The 19,643-nt window shown below is 46.8% G+C and overlaps 1 protein-coding gene across 1 annotated transcript; it reads right to left on the reverse strand.

Moving 5' to 3' along the window:
- Positions 1-1,305: 1,305 nt before the first annotated feature.
- Positions 1,306-18,715, reverse strand: Sar1a (secretion associated Ras related GTPase 1A). The gene is made up of 7 exons (XM_004657889.3): positions 18,594-18,715; positions 13,462-13,533; positions 13,238-13,357; positions 12,808-12,873; positions 9,526-9,629; positions 5,932-6,063; positions 1,306-3,548 (listed from the first exon to the last, which is right to left on the reverse strand). The coding sequence occupies exons 2-7, from the start codon at positions 13,517-13,519 to the stop codon at positions 3,432-3,434; spliced, it is 597 nt and encodes a 198-aa protein (XP_004657946.1). The 5' UTR covers positions 13,520-13,533; positions 18,594-18,715; the 3' UTR covers positions 1,306-3,431.
- Positions 18,716-19,643: the final 928 nt, after the last annotated feature.

The following is a 19,643-nucleotide window of genomic DNA, read 5'->3' on the forward strand; positions in this document are numbered from 1 at the left end:
CTTGAATCTTTTGAATAAAATGGGCACTGCTCAGTGCTTCCCCGGCCAACAGCGCTTCCAGCACTCCTGGTGGCACCAACCTGCTTGAGAAAGGAATGGTCGCTGAGGTAGGACTGAAACCTAAGCCAGTGTTCTTCGGGTTTGACCAAACAGCTGACTCGATCACAACGCAATCCCTCACCTTCAATGAAAACTGACTCTCTCTCTCAAGCCCAGCGATTCTCCCTTAATGACACCCCAGCCTCTGGTGCCAACTGTCAAGTTGCTCTGTGTTGGTGGCAGATGACAGTGCGATGAAGTCTCACATAAATAATAACCAGCAGCAACTAAAGCTGAGGACCATGTTCCACTCTGCCTCCAGAAAAAAAAAAAAAAAACAATGAAGAGAGCCTGTGTGGCGGCATGCTCTTTTAATCCCAGCACTTGGGAGGCAGAGGTAGGATCGCCGTGCGTTAGAGGCCACCCTGAGATTATATAGTGAATTCCAGGTCAGCCTGGGCTAGAGGGAGCCCTTACCTCGAAGAAAAAAACAAAAACAAACAAAAACCTTTTGCCCATGGAGCCCACAACCACCTTTCACAGTTAACAGTGACCACAGGACACCGCTGATGACACTGACCCTTGGTCAGAAAGAACCAGGTGCACTTGTTTCCCATTCTTTTTTAAAATATTTTTATTTTTATTTATTTATTTGAGAGCAACAGAGAAAGAGAGAGAGAGAGAGAATGGGCACACCAGGGCTTCCAGCCACTGCAAACGAACTTCCAGACAAGTGCACCCACTTGTGCACCAGGCTAATGTGGGTCCTGGGGAATCAAGCCTCGAACAGGAGTCCTTAGGCTTCACAGACAAGTGCTTAACCGCTAAGCCATCTCTCCAGCCCTCCCATTCTATTTGTGCTGGTATTTCAGTGATCTGATCTCCTTTGGAGCTTTCTGTAAAGCATTGTAAACCCAGATGCCTCTACCTGGACAAGTCCAGCACTGAGCTGATTGGCTCCAATGCTGCACAGAATGATGAGGGGACTCCATCACTGCTAGCGTGTTAGGAGATTTCACTCAAGCATTGGCCATCAGCCATCAGCATCCTGCTGTGGGGAAAACCAACCACCCTTGGGCCCACAGCATCTTCTGAGGAGCTCAGACATGACCTCTAATGGCCCAACTATTTTATGTTTTTTTATTCCTGGTAGCAATTCAAGTCTCTCAGTCACCCCCAAATGTCTCTTCCTATATGTAGGGAGGAACTTTTGTTTCAAAATGACACTGTACACCCAAACTCTGAACAAATCAATGCAAAAAAGGAAACTGTTTTAGGTTTTTATTAAAATGCTTAGGATACAGACTGCCTTTCTTTTGAAAATGACAATTTTACTTTTGCTGAAATAGGACAAAGTGCACTCTGATAAAACAGGATGAAATTTCAATTCATGGGAGTTCCTGAACAAGGTCTTGGAGCTGTGCTCCTCACCACAGCTTGCTTCAGCGACCTTGTTTCAGGAATGGTGTCCTGTGGGGCAAGAAACAGACTGGGCTCTACTTTTCTATAACCTCTTTCTCCAGTGGCTAAAATAAACCACTTTCACAAAGAGCTTCCCTGCGTCGAGCCAAGTTTTCTAGCTTCCTATACTAGTAAGTGGCTAGGGACAACAAAAATAACACTGAGACAATCACACCTGTCATGGAGGACAGAGAAGTGTGGGCAGCCTTAAGCCAAAGGAAGTGGGAAGTACGACAGTCGCCTACCCAGTGCATTCCCCATTAGCTAGTTGTTCACGTAAGGCTTCAACCCGGTTCCAAGCACACGGTCTTGGCCTGTTGCAGCCCTGCCCACGAGCTCACGCATGCACTTGCGCACTCAGCCTCATCAAGCCTCTGCACTCGGGCCTGGCCGAGCCACAGAATCCTTTCCCAACCTACGACTGACAATGAGAAATCCAAGGCACCTTCACGCCCCTTTCCCACCCTCTCGCTGGGCCCAGGTCCTCCACAAAGCACCTGCCGTGAACTACCTCTCACCACTCACCATAGGAGAGAATGATGAGGCCCTCCACCTAGAGACCCCTTGTCCTTTCATGACCATACGAGGGAAGAGTGCCAACGTGCATCACGGCCACCTGGTGCCAGAGAAAATGAAACACCGAAAACCGCACCCGGCCGCCCAGGGCTGCTGCTGTCGCCCTGAGTGGTCACAGGTGTCCATGAAGCTGCCTCCAAAGGCTTGGCAGACGGGCCTGTACTTAAGAGTTTTCTCTGCTCATTCTGGACTGGAAAAGAGCAATTTCATAATCCTCTGCGAACCTGGAGAGTTTCCAACGTGTACCTTTAAACACCAACCACAGATACCCAGGAGGGAGGAGAGATGGAAGTAAATGAGCGTGGCAGCAGCCCGTGGAGACAAATTCGCAAGTGGAAACTTGAAAGAGCTCAGTCATTCCCAGGTTCACAGCGCTTCACCTCACAGGATGAAGAACCCTTGAACTGCCAACGTTGCTCCGAACATTCCCCTAGAACCTATGAAGCATGAGGCGCGCCTGCAGTCTGTGCCTACAAGCGATGCCCTCAACTCTTTCATGAGGCAAAAGTCACTCCTTATAACTGACAGTGAAAAAGGAAGGTGCTATAGAGAGAAATGGAAGTTCCCAACAGTAGAAAAGCAAAGATGGTTGAAACTGGTAACCTGTAACTTTATAAGTAAAAATAATATAGTAACAATAACTCACTTTATAATTCACTCTTCCACAGTGAACAACTGAGCAACCTGCTGCCCCCAGGACGAGGGCTGGACTCACTCACCACAGTGGACACCTGCCGCCACTTGCAAGGTCAGGGCCTGCGCACTCCCGGTCCTCTCTGCACTCAGCCACCAGCCAGAGAGACAGTCCACAGGCAGCTCAGGAGACTGCCTCCCACCAAGCCGCCAGGCTTACCCCATTGCGCTCTGGCCTCCAATGAACACATCTGTTCATAATTTTATGACGTATCTAAATTCCATTTACTAGTTTAAAAAAAAAAAAGAATAAAAAAACTCTGGACCAAGTAAACTGTGAACTCAAGTTAGAGGAGGGATACCAATTACATTAACAACACTTTCTTTAAAAAATAGAAGCACTTTCTTTTGAAATCAACCACAGTGGTGAGACGTGTTTTTCTTTTCTGGTGTCACGTGATGGCACACAGCTTTACCTGGCAGATCCTGCCAGCCTGAGTCCCGGGACACTGACCTGCACCAGCACGAGGGGCAGCATTATCTCCCGACCGTGTGGAGAAGAGCACATGTCACCACTGGGCCACGAGCGTTGACAGAGACACTTGGCTTCTCAACGCCAGACATGGTTGGAGAGCTTTCCTTGTTCTATTAGAAAAGTTCATGAGGAAGCTGTGAATAGGATCAGTCCAGAGAAGTAGAACTTTATTCTCACTGTCCAAGCATCAGTCGATGTACTGGGAGAGCCAGCGGAAGCCCTCTCCGTAGCCTTGCCGCTTGAGCACGCTGCACATGAACACTTCCATGGGGCGGGCGTTCAGCTCCTTCAGAGTCACAGTCCCCTAGGGGAGGCAAAGCCCAGGAAGGCCTGTTAGTGACCACTAACACCATCTTCTGCTCCTTAAATGCAAATCCCAAACCCCAACAGGTATGGATTGTAGAGGTGCTTGGCCATACAGGACACTTGCCAGGTTTCCTGCTTTCAGGATAAAACTAAGAGCATGGTGCTGTGCATGGCCTCACCCTGAATCTCTGAAGGTTATCTGCTCTGACAACATTCATCCAGGCACTTGTGACAGCCACTGCAGAAAACGCTGCCAGGGCCCAGGGAACTAGCGTGTCCTTTGACAGACAAAAGTGGTCTGGCATCCACGAGATGTCCTCATGAGCACAAGCATTCAGAACACACACTGATGGGTTGCACCTGAGACATTCCTGTGGATGTCATGCAGAAAAGGAGCAACTTGCCGGGCGTGGGGGCGCACGCCTTGAATCCCAGCCCTTGGGAGGCACAGGTAGGAGGATCGCTGAGAGTCTGAGGCCACCCTGAGACTACAGCGTGAATTCCAGATCACTCTGGGCTACAATGAGACCCTACCTCAAAAAACAAAAACCGGGCTGGAGAGATGGCTTAGCGGTTAAATGCTTGCCTGTGAAGCCTAAGGACCCCGGTTCGAGGCTCGGTTCCCCAGGTCCCACGTTAGCCAGATGCACAAGGGGGCGCAAGCGTCTGGAGTTCGTTTGCAGAGGCTGGAAGCCCTGGCGCGCCCATTCTCTCTCTCCCTCTATCTGTCCTTCTCTTTGTGTCTGTCACTCTCAAATAAATAAATAAAATTAAAAAAAAAACAAAAACCAACCAACCAACCAAAAAAAGGTAAGATTTCTAAACTTATCTTTCAAAATACACTTCTAAGAGCCAGATTTGAAAGGTAATCAGAAAATCCTAAAACAAGTATGACTGCCTTTTCAACCACTTCAAATATTAGGTATTAAAATATGGCTAAGCCAAGTGTGGTGGCGCACGCCTTTAATGCCAACACTCGAGAGACAAAGGTAGGAGGATTGCCATGAGTTCAAGACCACCCTGAGACTACATAGTGAATTCCAGGCCAGCCTGAGCTAGAGCAAGACCCTACCTCAAAAATAAAAAAAAAAAAGCCGGGCGTGGTGGCGCACGCCTTTAATCCCAGCACTCGGGAGGCAGAGGTAGGAGGATCGCCATGAGTTCAAGGCCACCCTGAGACTACAGAGTTAATTCCAGGTCAGCCTGGACCAGAGTGAGACCCTACCTCGAAAAACCAAAAAAAAAAAAAAGGGCTAAAAGCAGGCCATGGAGACATATGTCTTTAATCTCAGCACTAGGGAGGCAGAGTGGTGTCCGCATAAACTTAGGTGTTCTGAATGCTAGGTTCCCAGCTAATGGAGATTTGGGAATTAATGCCTCCTGGAGGCAGTGCATTATTGGGGATGCACTTATGGGTGTTTTAGCCAGCTTCCCCTTGCCAGTGTTTGACACACTCTCCTGTTGCTATTGTCCACCTTATGTGGGCCAGGGGGTGATGTCCACCCTCTGCTCATGCCATTGTTTTCCCTGCCATCGTGGAGCTTCCCCTCAAGCCTGTAAGGCAAAATAAACCTCTTTTTCCCATAAGCTGCTCTTGGTTGGGTGATTTATACCAGCAATGTGAGCCTGACTGCAACACAGGAGGAGGATTGGCATGAGTTCAAGGCCACCTTGAGACTACACAATGAATTCCAGGTCAGCCTGAGCTAGACTAAGACCCTACCTTAAAAAAAAGAAAAATTTAAAAAGACTAAAGACGGGGCTGGGAGCATGGCTCAGTGGCACAGCACCTACCTACCACCTACATGCGAGGCCCTGAGTTCAGGCCTCAAGTTTCATCCCCCGCACAAGAAGAGTAAAGGAGAGAGGGTGAGAGAAGAAAAAAGGAGTGAGGAGGACAGAACGGCTAAAAACTATGCCTGTTGGACTGAAGAGATGGCTTAGTGGATAAAGTGCTTGCCTGTGAAGCCTGGGGGCCCAAGTTCGACTCCCTAAAACCCACATAAGCCAGATGCACAAGGGGGTGCACATATCTGGAGTTCATTTGCAGTGGTTAGAGGCCCTGGCACACTCTTTCTCACTCTCAAATAAATAAGTATAATAATAAGTTTTAAAAGCTGTATGAGATAATTAAAAACTAAATGAGCCGGGCATGGTGGCACATGCCTTTAATCCCAGCACTCAGGAGGCAGAAGTAGGAGGATCACCATGAGCTCGAGGCTACCCTGAGACTACATAGTGAATTCCAGGTTAGCCTGGGCTAAAGTGAAACCCTACCTCGAAAGAAAAAAAAAACTATGCCCCTGCCCAGTGAGCTTACAAAACACACATGTTCAGACACTGCTGGTATCTTTTCCTGACCTCCTGAAGACTTCTCTTACCTTTCCTGTGGTCTGTCCATAAAGCCCAAATATCTCACGGAGTTTTTCTTCACTGATTGCATCTGTTCTGTCAATTTTGTTTCCCAAGATAAGGATTGGCACATTAGATATTGTTTCATCAGTCATTAATGCCTGAAGACAGGAATTAAGAAAAAAAAAAATCAAACTTACGTGAGGAATCTATAAAAGCCCCCATATAATAAAGTCTGACTTCTATAGCACTAATGAGTCACCACATCATCTCCTAATCATTTAATGGAAGATTCATCTTGACATTAATAATTAAAAAGTCCCAAACTGGGAGCTGGAGATTTGGCTTAGCGGTTAAGACATTTGCCTACAAAGCCAAAGAACGCAGGTTCAATTCCCCAGGACCTACATTAGCCAGATGCACAAGGGGGCGCATGCATCTGGAGTTTGTTTGCAGTGGCTGGAGGCCCTGGCACACCCATTCTCTATCTCCCCCCACCCCCGACTTTCCCTGTCAAATAAATAAAAAAAAAATTTTTTAAAATTCCAAACTGTCTCAAAGGAACTGTAACCTAGCTGGTTCAACCTTCACTTTGAATCAGTCTGTCAGCATAGTTCTGAAGAACGAATGCTCTGGATGCACAGACTGACCCACCGTGTACAAAGCACTCTGAGACCCTGAGAGGAGACAGAAGACAGACACCCTCACCTTCGAGAAACCCAGTGTTCACAGTTAACAAACAGCTACGAACACAAGGTAGGGTGACTGAATGTCACGATGAACTGGGACAGACATTAATAATAAAACAAGCGCAGGGAAGGAGGACTATCGGGGTGTGGGGAGTCTCACCACTACAGGAAGGGCATTCCACACACGGAAAGAAGGAAGATATAAATGGTGGCTTTGCAGCAGGGGAAGAATCAGGAAGCCACATGGAGCACTGCCGGGCTGGATGAAGACAATCACAGTGATATGCAGCGACCCAGCAAACAGGAGGGGAGCAGACTAGCCACACTACTGTGCCAGCCCAGAAAGTCAGCGGGTGGCACTAAATGCCAAGAATAACAATCTAGAAGTCAGTGAATGAAACCTGTGCTTTCAGGGCAATGAAGTGGTAAGTAGCATCTACCTGTGGTGCTCAATTAAGAGAAGATGATCTGCAAGGAAACTATCTGGCAGGTGGGCAGGAGGCCTTCTGGAGCCCGAGCAGCAAGTGTGCACAGGTTAGAGGAGAGAGGCAGCAATGCCTGCGAGGACTGCACGCCGACGCCTAACCCGCACTGACAGGAGCAGAGCTGAAGAGATAAGGGAGTGTGTACTTTGACCAGCATCAACTCCAGGAAAAGTTGGACAAAATCAGAGCAAAGATCTTCACTAAGCACCAACAAGGTGACTATTAGATAAAAGGGTTTCACAAAAACAAAAGCAAAAACCAAACAAATGAACAAAAAAAAAAAAAAAAAAAAAACGGACCACATAAAGTCAAAGTCTAAGCAGAACCTATGAAGAAAATCAATGAGGATGAAAAATCAGTGGGGCTGAAAGATGGCTTAGCAGTGGAGACGCTTGCCTGTGATGCCAAAGGACCTAGGTTCGATTCCTCAGGACCCACGTAAGCCAGATGCAGAAGGTGGCACATAAGGTTGGAGTTCATTTACAGTGGCTAAAGGCCCTGGTGTACCCATTCTCTCTGTCTGCCTCTCTCTAAATAAAATAATAAATAAAATATTAAAAAAAAAAAAGAAGAAGAACTAGAACGATGGCTTAGTGGGTAAGAATGCTTGCTACAGAAAGATCTGAGTTCAATCCCCAGCTCAAACCCACATAAAAGCTAGACATGGCTGCACATGCCTGTACCTCAGCACTGAGGAGGAGCCGGGGTCTGCCAGCGTGACTGAAAATGGGGAGCTCCAGGTTCAACAAGAGACTGTATTTAATTCTCAAGGAATTAGAGGACAAGAGGGAGCCGTAGAGGACACCTGATGTCTTCCTCTGGCCTCCACAGCATGCCCACGGGGCAAGCCCCTCGGCACGCCACGCACGCACACACGCACACACCCAAACTCTCAAAATGAAAAAGGAGAAGGGAGAATCATCAAAGAGCTTGTGTTATGCAAAGGTTGTGCATTTTGTCCTAAGAGTGACAGAGACCTATTAAGAGCTATGGTAAAAAGCAATGACCAGTATTCACAGAGAAGTGGAACTATCTATGGCAATTCTCAGATATCCGCACTACCTGTCCAGGATTGTTGGGGGGGTAAAGCCACTTGGGAGTCACTGAATATGCGAGTGGCAGAGGAAGGAACAGGAGCTGAGATTGGCATGGGATAAAGTTTCTGGGGGATAACTCCATTTCAAGGCTAAGCAGAGGAAGATGTACTTTTGAGACTTCAAAGTAAAAAGCAGGTGGCATTAAAGTCAACAGTGTGCCAGGTGTGGCAGTGGACTCCTGTTATCCCAGCACTTGGGAGGCTGAAGAGGATTATAAATTCAAGCCCAACCTGAGTCACATGACAAGACCCTGTCTCTGAAAGACAGGCAGGCAAACAAACAGTAAAATGAATGCAAGACCAAGAATGTAAAATGAACCTTAAGGCAAGGAAGACAGGTCTGTCCTATAGGAAATTCCACACAAGATGAGATATATTGTCAAATACACAAATAAACCTGACATCCAAATCACCAGGAACAAGAATGCAGAAAGACAGTTTTAAATCAAAAAGAAATAAAAGACCAGCATAATAGGGGAAAAAATGATGACATCAAAATAAAAGACGCTAGCCAGGCATGCTGGTGCACGCCTTTAACCCAGCACTGGGAGGCAGAGGTAGGAGGATTGCTGTGGGTTCGAGGCCACCCTTAGGCTACATAGTGAATTCCAAGACAGCCTGGACTAGAGCAAGACCCTTCCTCAAAAATTAAAAATAAATAAATAAATAAATAAATAAAAGACGCTAGTTGGAAAGAAGAGATTGAGTGGTGGGACACAGGAGAGGAAAAAGGGAAGGTGAAGGGAGATGATGATCACGGTACATTGTCCATATGTACAGAGGTTATAAACATGTTTAATTAAATTGGTATTAATTTAAAATAGGAAAAAAGAAAGACGAGATAAAGAGTGAAAGCAACATGACAGAAGTCATCCAACCAAGAAAATGCAAGGTTGACAACAGAGGAAAAACTGCAAAGAGTCCCAGTAGTCTCAAAGAAGGAATGAAACCAAAAGCTTGAAAAGTGTAAGCAGACTGTTAGGTGTAGCCAGTGACTCCAGGCGAGGAGGCAGAGTGACAAGCGTAAGGACCTCTGGTGGCTCTTTCAGTTTCACAATGCCGACACTACGAGCCAGAGATGACACACAAAAGGGAGCCCCAGCAGCCAGACCAGATGCCAGGCGTAACCGAGGGGGATCGCGAGCAATGTGAACCAAAGTCCCTAGATATGAGCCACAAAGTTAATTTGTTCAAGGTCAAGCTGAGGTTCCACAGGACACTGAAAGACAATGTCTTAGGTTTTAAAACATCTTTTTTTAGGACTCTAAACACATGCTAACTGGAGTAACTGCAGTACTGAGCTGTATTTCTTCAAACAATACAGGCTGAAACAGGAGAAAACTGCAAACCTACATTGAGCTCAATTTTGGATTCCATGAGGCGAGGATGATCTGCACAGTCCACCAAGAAGACAATCCCATTAATGGCTGGGAGATAATTTTTCCAAACCCGGCGTGCTAAAAAACAAAATGTGTAGATGCATCAACAACAACAAAAAATTTTTTTAATCTGGGGGCTGGAGAGATCGCTTAGCTGTTAAGGTGTTTGCCTGTGAAGCCAAAGGACCCAGGTTTGATTCCCCAGGACCCATGTAAGCCAGATGCACAAGCATCTGGAGTTCGTTTTCAGTGGCTGAAGGTCTGCCACTTTCTCACTCTTAAATAAAAATTTTTTAAAAAATTTTAAATTTCTTGCTAGGTAAACTTCTCTCAATAAACAAATCTTAGTGCATCACCAACACATTTAACAAAGCTTGAAAGCTAAATTTATCACATCATATAACCTATGACTCCCAGTTCAGAGATCTAGAAACACCTGATAACAATTCTTTCAGCATGTTCCAGATGGTCTGGGTTCAGACTTACCTTGCTTTGAATTTATATTTGTAAGCAGTTAACAAACGTTTTACAAAGAAGCAGAAAAGCCACCAAATAGCCATTCACTCCCACCCAAAAGAACAGATACAAGCTCATTAGAGAAAGAAACAGCATGCTTCCTACTCCCTCAAGTTCCCTCCTAGAATTCCCTCTCATGCCAGGTTAACCTTCTGCTAGACTTTCCTTCAGTCTTTTCTGCACAGCCTTTTTATGTGATTCTGTTCATAATATACGTGACTTTTCAAGATAAAAATATCAAAGAGCCAGGCATGGTGGTGCACGCCTTTAACCCCAGCACTCAGGAGGCAGCAGAGGTAGGAGGATGGCCAAGAGTTCAAGGCCACCCTGAGACTACCTAGTGAATTCCAGGACAGCCTGAGCTAGAGCGAGACCCTACCTTGAGGAAAAAAAAAAAAAAAAATACTAAGAAACTATCAGCATTCTATTTTTTAGCTATATACTTTTTTTTTTTAATTCCCAAACAAAGAACTAGTTTTAACCTAATAAGATGCTCCAAAAGGTTGACTAACAACTGAGTATAAAATCTGAGAGGCTCTCAATGGTATCTGGGGTTTTTTGTTTTGTTTTGTTTTGTTTTGTTTTTGTTATTGGTTTTCCTAAGAGTCTCTCTCTAGCCCAGGCTGACCTGGAATTCACTGTGTAGTCTGAGGGTGGCCTCGAACTCACAGTGATCCTCCCGAGTGCTTGGATTAAAGATGTACACCACCATGCCTGTTTTTCTTTTTGGTTTTTCAAGGTTGGTTCAATGGCTTCTTTTCCCTGCTTTCCAAGAATATTTATCCTCTTGTCTTAGTTAACAATTTATTTATATGTATGATGTATCCGTTCATGTGTGTCCACGTGAGCATGCATGTGTGCACGCATGTGTGGAGGCTAGAGCCCAATGTCATGTATCTTCCTGTTGTTTTCTACCTTTAAAAAAAAAATTTATGAGACTGGAGAGATGGCTTGGTGGTCAAGGTACTTGCCTTCAGAGTCTAATAACCCAGGTTGAATTCCCAAGTACCCATGTAAAGCCAGACGCATCAAGTGGCACATGCATCGGGTATTTTCTTGCAGTGGCTATAGGCCCTGGCATGCCCATTCTGTCTGTCTCCTTCTATCTCTGCTTGCAAATAAATATTTTCTTTTTTTAATTTTTTGTTCATTTTTATTTATTTATTTGAGAGTGACAGAGACAGAAAGAGGCAGATAGAGAATGGGCACACCAGGGCTTCCAGCCACTGCAAACAAACTCCAGACACGTGTGCCCCCTTGTGCATCTGGCTAACGTGGGTCCTGGAGAATCGAGCCTCGACCGGAGTCCTTAGGCTTCACACGCAAGCGCTTAAGCACTAAGCCATCTCTCCAGCCCCATAAATATTTTCTTTAAAAATATTATTTGAGAGAGGGGGAGAGAGAAAGAGAATGGTAAGAGAAGAAAGGAGGGGAGAGAGAGAGAGTGGTGAGAGAGTTTCCTACCTCTGAACTCTTGTCAATGCGATACTTTGTGCCTCTAGCTTTTTTAATTTATTTATTATTATTTTTTTAAACAAAGGCAGACTGCCACATGCAGCGCCTCATTTGGATGTGTCTGGAGTCTTGGAAGCCTGACTACCCTACGTTCTCCTACAAATGGACCTTGAGAGCTTGTGTGGAGGTTCTAGCAGGGGGCGCGGCTACTCGTGTACCCCTGACCCAAGCCCGGTCCTCCTCTGTTCAGGGAAGGTTGTCCTTTTCGACCGAGCGCGCAGCTTCGGGAGGGATACACATGGAGCAGTGAGAGAGGAAGGGGACACCCGCCTAGCCAGCCAGATCAGCCGAATCAACCCTGGTGATCAATGGGGTGACAGATGTCGCAGCCAGATCGCCCTCACATCCCTCTAGCTTTACATGGGTTTGGGGAATGAACCTGGGTCATCAAGCTTTGCAAATAAGTGCCTTTAACCATTGAGCCATCTTTCCAGCTCTTAAAATGGGTCCTGGGGATTGAACTCAGACCCTCATGCCTGGGTGATAAACACAAGCCATCTCCTCAGCTCCAGTATGTGGCACTGTCCTGGCCTGTCCAAGAACAAATGCTATAGAAGATTACTGATCAACAAAGAGTTTATACCATGGAGTAAATAAAAATTTCAGCGACTGAAAAATGGCTCAGCAGTTAAGGTGTTTGCCTGCAAAGCCTAACAACCAAGGTTTTACTCCCTAGTACCCACGTAAAGCCAGGTGCACAAAGTGGCGCATGCATCTGGGGTTTGTTGGCAATGGCTAGAGGCCCTGGAGCACCCATATTCATTCATATTCTCTCTGCTTGCAAATAAAATTTGATAAAATTATGATTATATAAAGGAATAATCCTTAGTAAGTAGGAATTAAAGTACAGGGAGTAAAGGAGCATGATATATTCACAATTTTTTTCATAAAATATTAATATGTATTAAAGAGAATAAATATGAACAAAATGTGTAAGTAAATGGAATTCTTGCATTATTTACATAATTTGAAACAAGCTTGAAATTAGATTAAGTGGTTGTGGTGTTGAGTGCCTATAATTCTAGCACCTGGGAGATAGAGGCAGAAGATTAAAGAGTTCAAGGTTCTCCTCAGCTACATAATGAATTCAAGGCCAGCCTGGGCTATATGAGACATAATAGTAATTCACTGAAGAATAAGTCCCAACCCTAAATACAAGTAATATGACAGGCCACTCTGCAGCGTGAATGCTTCTCAATACCACACTTCCCCTGACGTCTCTTACCTTGCTCATGCCCACCAAGATCAAAAGTGGTAAAAGTCATTCCAGCAATTGTCAACTCTTCTGATGCTGAAAAAGCGACAAAAAAGAAATAAACTTTTCCAACTAAATACCCAATTGCCAGAAATGTTAACACAAAACTGAAAGAAGTTTTCACCTTATAAAGAAAAAGATATAGTAACAAGTATTCTTAACCCATTTTTAAAAGTTTCAACTTTCTTTTCCTCCAAAATGTGATCTGCTTCTAAGAAGCAGATATACAGAGATAAGTCTCATAACAGAGCCGGTCAGGAAAGCCGGTGACCAAGTTCCAGAGACTCAGAGCATGGAGCTGCCTTCTGGGACTTCAGTACGTGTAAGAACTGTATTAAATGGGGGTCATGCTCCAAGCCTGGTGTTCAGTCCGAATGTCACTTGGTGTTTTCAAGCTTACTGGGGTGTAGTGTGGGAACATGCTGGCCCAGTCTGTCGTCTTTGAGCATGTGAAGCAGAGTGGTTTTGCCTGCATTGTCCAAGCCCAAGAATACAAGTTTTCCAGATTTCTTGTAGAGTCCTGAGAGAAAAGAAAATTACAGTGTAATTCCACTTCAAACCAAATTGTGGGAGGAAATGCAGAAGTGTGGAACGTGCAAGCTGGTTCAAGGAAAACAGCCTTACCTAAGAACTGGAGCACGCTGCTGAACCCGTTGTAGATCCACTCAAAGATGAAGGACATTATGGGCGCTTCACCTGCGAAGAACACGAAAGGGGCGCAGTTCTGGGCAAGCTGACTCTTGGGGGCGCTCTTTCCCATCTCTACACACCATGCAGGGAGGGCAGGGCCATCACAATCGGGACCATCGGGCCACCCAGATGCCCTAGTAATAAGGCCTGCAAGCCCAGCGCCGGGAGGCAGAGGTGAGAGAGCCTGGGCCTTGTGTACCTTGTCCTACCCAACCCCCCAAAACAGAAACAAACAACAAACAACTCAAAACCACAAATGAGTGGTGACACATGCCTTCAGTCCCAGCACTTGGGAGGCGGAGGTAGGAAGACCGCTGTGAGTTCAAGGCCACCATGGGACTACAGAGTGAATTCCAGGGCTAGAGTGAGACCCTACGGTGGGGGGCGGGGAAGGGGGGGACCCCAAATGAGCTGGGCATGGAGGCACACACCTTTAATCCCGGCACTTGGGAGGCAGAGGCAAGAGGATCACCAAGAGTTCAAGGCCAGGCTGAGACTACCTAGTGAATTCCAGGTCAGCCTGTAATAGAGTGAAACCCTACCTTGAAAAACAAAAGCAAACAAACTAACAAAAACCCCACACAAATGAAATGCACATTAACCCAAATGAAAAGTACATCAACCTATTCTTATTCACAACTCAAGTCATTCATAATCTTGACTGACCCAATTTGCCCAGGTCACTCACCATCATCTCTTCAACAATTACTTGTCTAACTCCTTTTGCACGTTTCAACTTATATTCATTCAAAATATAGCGATAGCTTCCAAAGTACATATATATCTAATTAGCAATAATACTGACAGCACTTTTCCTATTGTTTCCCACAGACCAAGAAAAAACAGTGACGTAGAAAAACCACCAATGACAGGCGCACACATACGTCATCAGCAACAAGCAGCAGGACCTCTGAGAAAAGTCAAGAGGGAAGATCTAGAAACACTGGAGAGTCCTAAAGGTTTTCAGTCAGCACTCAATTTTTTAAAGTATCTTTTAAACATCTTAATTTATTTGAGACAAGGAGGGAGAGAGAGAATGGGCACACCAGGGCCTTTAGCCATTGCAAACGAATTCCAGACACATGCACCACCTTGTGCATCTGGCTTACATGGGACCTGGAGAATTAAATCTGGGTCCTTAGGCTTTGCAGGCAAGTGCCTTAACCTCTAAGCCATCTCCCCAGCCCCACACTCAATTTTTGTTTCAATAGTTCAGATTTAGTGCAGAAGGAAATAAAAAAAATTACCACTTTCTTCTCCATCAGTAGGAGTATGTGCCTCAGCACTGCCCAAAGTACGTATACATGTATGTACATGTACATACGTACATATGTACACATACACACACAGTTTTAACTGGAAAGTTAGCACTTTAAGAAATCAAGTAGCTTAAGTACACTTAAGTTTCCACCTGCTGTAGGTAAATACAAGAACCATGTGCCTTTCCTCTGCAGGCCCCCAAACCAGACCACCTCCCTGACTTTTTCCATCTATTGTTGGGAGAAGCACTGCTGGTTAAGGTTCCTCCCACAGTGACCACTCCCTTCAGCCCAACATTTCTATATTCATGTGTACTGGCTGGCAGTCAGTACTATAAACGCTGGTCTAAATTTGACCACATCATTTTACAAGTGTTTCCAAACTGGGAATGGTGGCACACGCCTATAGTCGCAGCACGTGGGAAGCTGAGGCAGGAAGATCAGCTTGAGTCTGTGGCCAGCCTGGACGACACAATAGTTCCTGCCCAGCCTGGACTACATAGTGTGACCCTGTCTGAAAAGAAGTATTCCCAACCTGTGAATTCTGCAAAGATGACACTTTTATTTGCGCTTGCCTTCCTAGATTTAAAAGCTCTATAAGTCTTTCTTCCAAAATGATCTATGAAGAGTACTTAACAGAACTCTTTAAGCGATGTTTTAGGAAAGTAAAAACTTTTACTAGATCCAAGGTTGGGTTGTGCTGTTACCCAAAGTTAAGGAAATGGCCTTGATAGCTCCGTCATCCTTGAGATCTCAGGACTCCTACCAACTCACCAGTAGTTTTAGGGTTTACCTAGAACCTTGATAAATCTCACTTCATCTTCACACTAACTCCACTAAGCAGGCTAGACGAGGAAGAGGCTGACAGAACTAGGCTTCCTGACTAGTTCAAGACTGCTCAACTGAAAGTTATGGGATGTAAACCAACAGCCAAATCCTACCTGATCAATATAAAATTCAAATGATAAAACTGCTTTAAAAAAGGAGGGTGGTGCACACCTTTAATTCCAGCACTCAGGAGGCTAAGGTAGGAGAAGAAATGTGAGTTTGAGACCAACCTGAGACAACATATTTCAAGTCAGCCTTGGCTCGGGCCAGACCCTAACTAGGGGAGGTGGGAGTAAAGGACGGAGCTGGAGAGATGCCTTAGTGGTTAAGGTGCCTGACTTCCCAGGACCATGTAAGCCAGATGCACAAGAGGGCACATCCATCTGGAGTCTGTCTGCAGTGGAGAGGCCCTGGCACGCCCATTCTCTCTCCCTTTCTCTCTCTCCCTCTCTACCTCTCTTTCTCCCTCCCTTCCTCTTTTTCTCTCTCTAATAAATAAATAATACACACAACACACACTGTTTTCTCTCTCTCACCCTCTCTCTGCTTGCAAATGAATAAATTAAAATTAGGACTGGAGAAATGGGTTAGCAGTTAAGGCAATTGCCTGCAAAACCTAAAGACCCATGTTGGACTCTCCAGATTTCACAAAGGACAGACAGATGCGCAAGGAGATGTAAGCGCACAAGGTGGCACACACCTGGAATTCAATTACCGTGGCTTGAGGCCGTGGCTCACCAATATTCTCTTTCTCTCTTGCATTAAAAGGGGGCGGGGGGCAAGGCTGGAGAGATGTCTCAGTGGTTAAGGCACTTGCCTGCAGTTTTACCTGGGTACTGGGGTACTGACCCAGGTTCAATTCCCCAGTACTCACGTAAAACTGGATGCACAGAGTGGTGCATGCACTTGGAATTTGTTTGTTTTAGTGGCTAGAGGCCCTGGCATGCCCATTCTCCCTCTCTATCTGCTTCTACTTCTCTCTCTCTAAAATAAATAAAATCTATATTTTAAAAAGGCTAGTCTACTGGGCTTGCCTCAAAAAAATTAAAATTAAAAAAGGCTGGAGAGATGGCTTAGCAGTTAAGATGCTTACCTGCAAAGTCAAAGGACCCAGGTTCAATTCCGCAGGCCCCACAAAAGCCAGCTACACAAGGAGGTGCATGCATCTGGAGTTCATTTGCAGGCCCTGGCATGCCCATGTTCTACCTGCCTCTCTCTCTCAAATCAATAAGCAAAATATTTTTTTTAAAAAGAGTAAAACTTACTTCAATAACCCACCTACTTCACACCTTTTGGATGGTACTTGTGGTGGTTTGATTCAGGTGTCCCCCATAAATTTAGGTGTTCTGAATGCTAGGTCCTCAGCAGATAGATTTGGGACTTAACACCTCCTGGAGGGAGTGTATTGTTGGGGTGGACTTATGAGTGTTACAGCCAGTTTCCCCTTGCCAGTATTTGAAACTCTCTCCTGTTGCTGCTGTCCACCTGGTGTTGGCAAGGAGATGATGTCCACGCTCTGCTTATGCCATCGTTTTCCCCTGCTTTTATGGAGCTTCCCCTCGAGTCTGTGAACCAAAATAAACCTTTTTTCTCCCACAAGCTGCTCTTGATCCGGCGTTTTCTGCCAGCAATACGACCCTGACTGCAACACTACTTTATTAATTAACATTCTATTTACTTTCCTCACACCAGGGCCTCCTGTTGCTGAAAACAAACTCCAGGTGCAGGTGCCACTTTGTGCATATGGCCTTAAATGGGTACTGGGGACTTAAACTTAGGTAGTTTAGCTTTGCAAGCAAGTACCTTTAATTGCTGAGCTATCTCCCCAGCTCCAACATTCTCTTTGTCATCCATCACCTATGGAAAGCTAAGAGGACCGTAAAATTTAAAAACTCTAAACTAAAGAAGACAACTGCTGTACCTAAAATAAATAAATTTTAAAAACCCTGCTAATTTAAGGGCTGGCTGACTGAAACAAACAGAAAAGTGGGAGTCCCAAAGTGGACATTAGCAGGAAAAACTTACCAATTACGTCTTACAGGAGCAACTTCCAAACACCACTTTAGATCCACCTAGAGGAGTAGGCGGCTGACCTTTCCCTAAGAAACTCTTGCTTGGCTTGGGGTGTGGGGGATGGCAAGTGTCAAACGTCAGCCCATGGCAATTCTCCCTGAACCTCTTGTCTCAGACCTAAGAAGACGGCACCCAAGTAAAGGGAACAAGACGCCGGGCGTGGTGGCGCACGCCTTTAATCCCAGCATTTGGGAGGCAGAGGTAAGGAGGAGGGCACCCTGAGACTACACAGTAAATCCAGGTCAGCCTGAAGGAGAACGAGACCCTTCCTTGAAAAACTGAAAAATAAATAAATAAATAGTGGGGGAAAGGCCAGAGCAAGGGAGAACCCAGAGGCAATTTGGTGCCACCCTCACCTCGAGTATAATCACGAAGAAAGCCATCTATGCCCAAAGTCCAGAGGGGAATTTTCCCATGCATGTAACACCGGGGAGAAGGCGAGGAGGCGGGCGCGGAAGGGATGGCACGGGCTTCCACACAAGGACGTCGGAAGACGACAGGTGACATGGGGGCCGGGCCGTGGGCCAGGACCACAGCCCGGGCTCGCCCGCTCCCTCGCTACCGTCCGGGCCCCGGCCGAGCGTCGGTGAGTCCCGGAGCCCGTGGACACGAGCCTGACCGACCCGCCGAGAGCGACAAACCAAAGCAAAGCCCAGGACCACCGCTCACCCCAGCCCCGCGGCTGCGACACTCCCGAGCGGGACCCAAGGACGACCCGGGACCCCCGGCGATTGCAGCCGAGCTGGGCGGGGACGGGCGGCCGCCGCCACGGAACCGCCTGCGTGTCACTTCCCTGCCCCCCCTCCCACCATCACCGCCACCGGCCACCGCCGCGACATGCCCTGCCGCCCTCCGCGTCCCCTGCGGACCCACGCCGCCTCGTCCGCCAAGGGTCCCCACACTCACGGGCCCCCGGGGGCTCCTCCAGCGGCGGCGGGCGGCTCCGATCCTCCCTCAGCGAACACCGAGCAGCAGCAGCAGCAGCAGCGCCCCGGACCGCCAGCTACTCGCCGGATGTACGTCACGTGCCCGCCCCACAGACTTCCGGGCGTGTGCGTGGCTCCGCCCCCTTCGGACGTCACGTCGCTCGGCCGAGCTATCGAGCCTACACCAGCCACTCAGGCCTTGGAGGGGCGGGACCAAGGGCGTGACGTATGCGGCGGGGGCGTGGCGTGGTCTGGCCACGCCCACTCCCCTCGAGCGCTAGGCCCGCGAGACGTGGCAGCTCCAGGTTCAGGCTGTGTTTGGGTGCTGGCCTCCACCTCCCCCAAACCCGTGGCTTTCAGAACGGGAGATCGACGAGTAGGAAGCTTCTAGAAGCGAAGAGTTAGTGGGCTCTGCTGGATGCCACTAAGGTCTTGGTTTGAAGTCACATTTTCCTCTGGGGATACCCTGTTTTATTTTATTTATTTATCTTGGTTTTTCGAGGTAGGGTCTCACTGTAGCTCAGGCTGACCTGGAATTCACTATGTAATCTCAGGGTGACCTCGAACTCACGCCGATCCTCCTACCTCTGCCTCCCAAGTGCTGGGATTAAAGAAGTGCACCACCACGCCCGGCTTTGTTTTATTTTATTTTGCTGGGTTTTTATTATTTTGTTGTTGTTTGTTTTGAGGTAGCTGGCCGTCGTGGTGCACGGTTTTAATCCCAGCACTCAGGAGGATCACTGTGAGTTCGAGGCCAGCCTGAGACTACAGAGTGAATTGCAGGTCAGCTTGGGCTAGAATGAGACCCTACAGCAAAAAGAAAAAAAAAAAAAGCAAAACAGCTGAGGGTTAAGATCAAGCATCCCCTCACATGGCTCAGAGTGCACGCAAGCACGTCAGTAACCTCAGTACTGGGGCTCCGGAAACCACAAAAAAAAAAAAGAGAGAGAGAGCGCCTAGGGCTGGACAGATGGCCTAACGGTTAAGCGCTTGCCTGTGAAGCCTGAGGACCCTGGTTCGAAGCTCTATT

This window comes from Jaculus jaculus, chromosome 18 (genome assembly GCF_020740685.1).
Source record: "Jaculus jaculus isolate mJacJac1 chromosome 18, mJacJac1.mat.Y.cur, whole genome shotgun sequence".
Lineage (NCBI taxonomy): Eukaryota > Metazoa > Chordata > Mammalia > Rodentia > Dipodidae > Jaculus > Jaculus jaculus.

Excerpts from the sequence above, each read along its gene's own strand:
- Sar1a (XM_004657889.3), bottom strand. The coding sequence starts at position 13,519 with ATGTCCTTCATCTTTGAGTGGATCTACAACGGGTTCAGCAGCGTGCTC. Across the intron at positions 12,874-13,237 it reads TGTTCCCACACTACACCCCA|CATCAGAAGAGTTGACAATT; the intron begins GTAAGCTTGAAA and ends TCGCTTTTTCAG. Across the intron at positions 9,630-12,807 it reads TCTTGGTGGGCATGAGCAAG|CACGCCGGGTTTGGAAAAAT; the intron begins GTAAGAGACGTC and ends TTTGTTTTTTAG.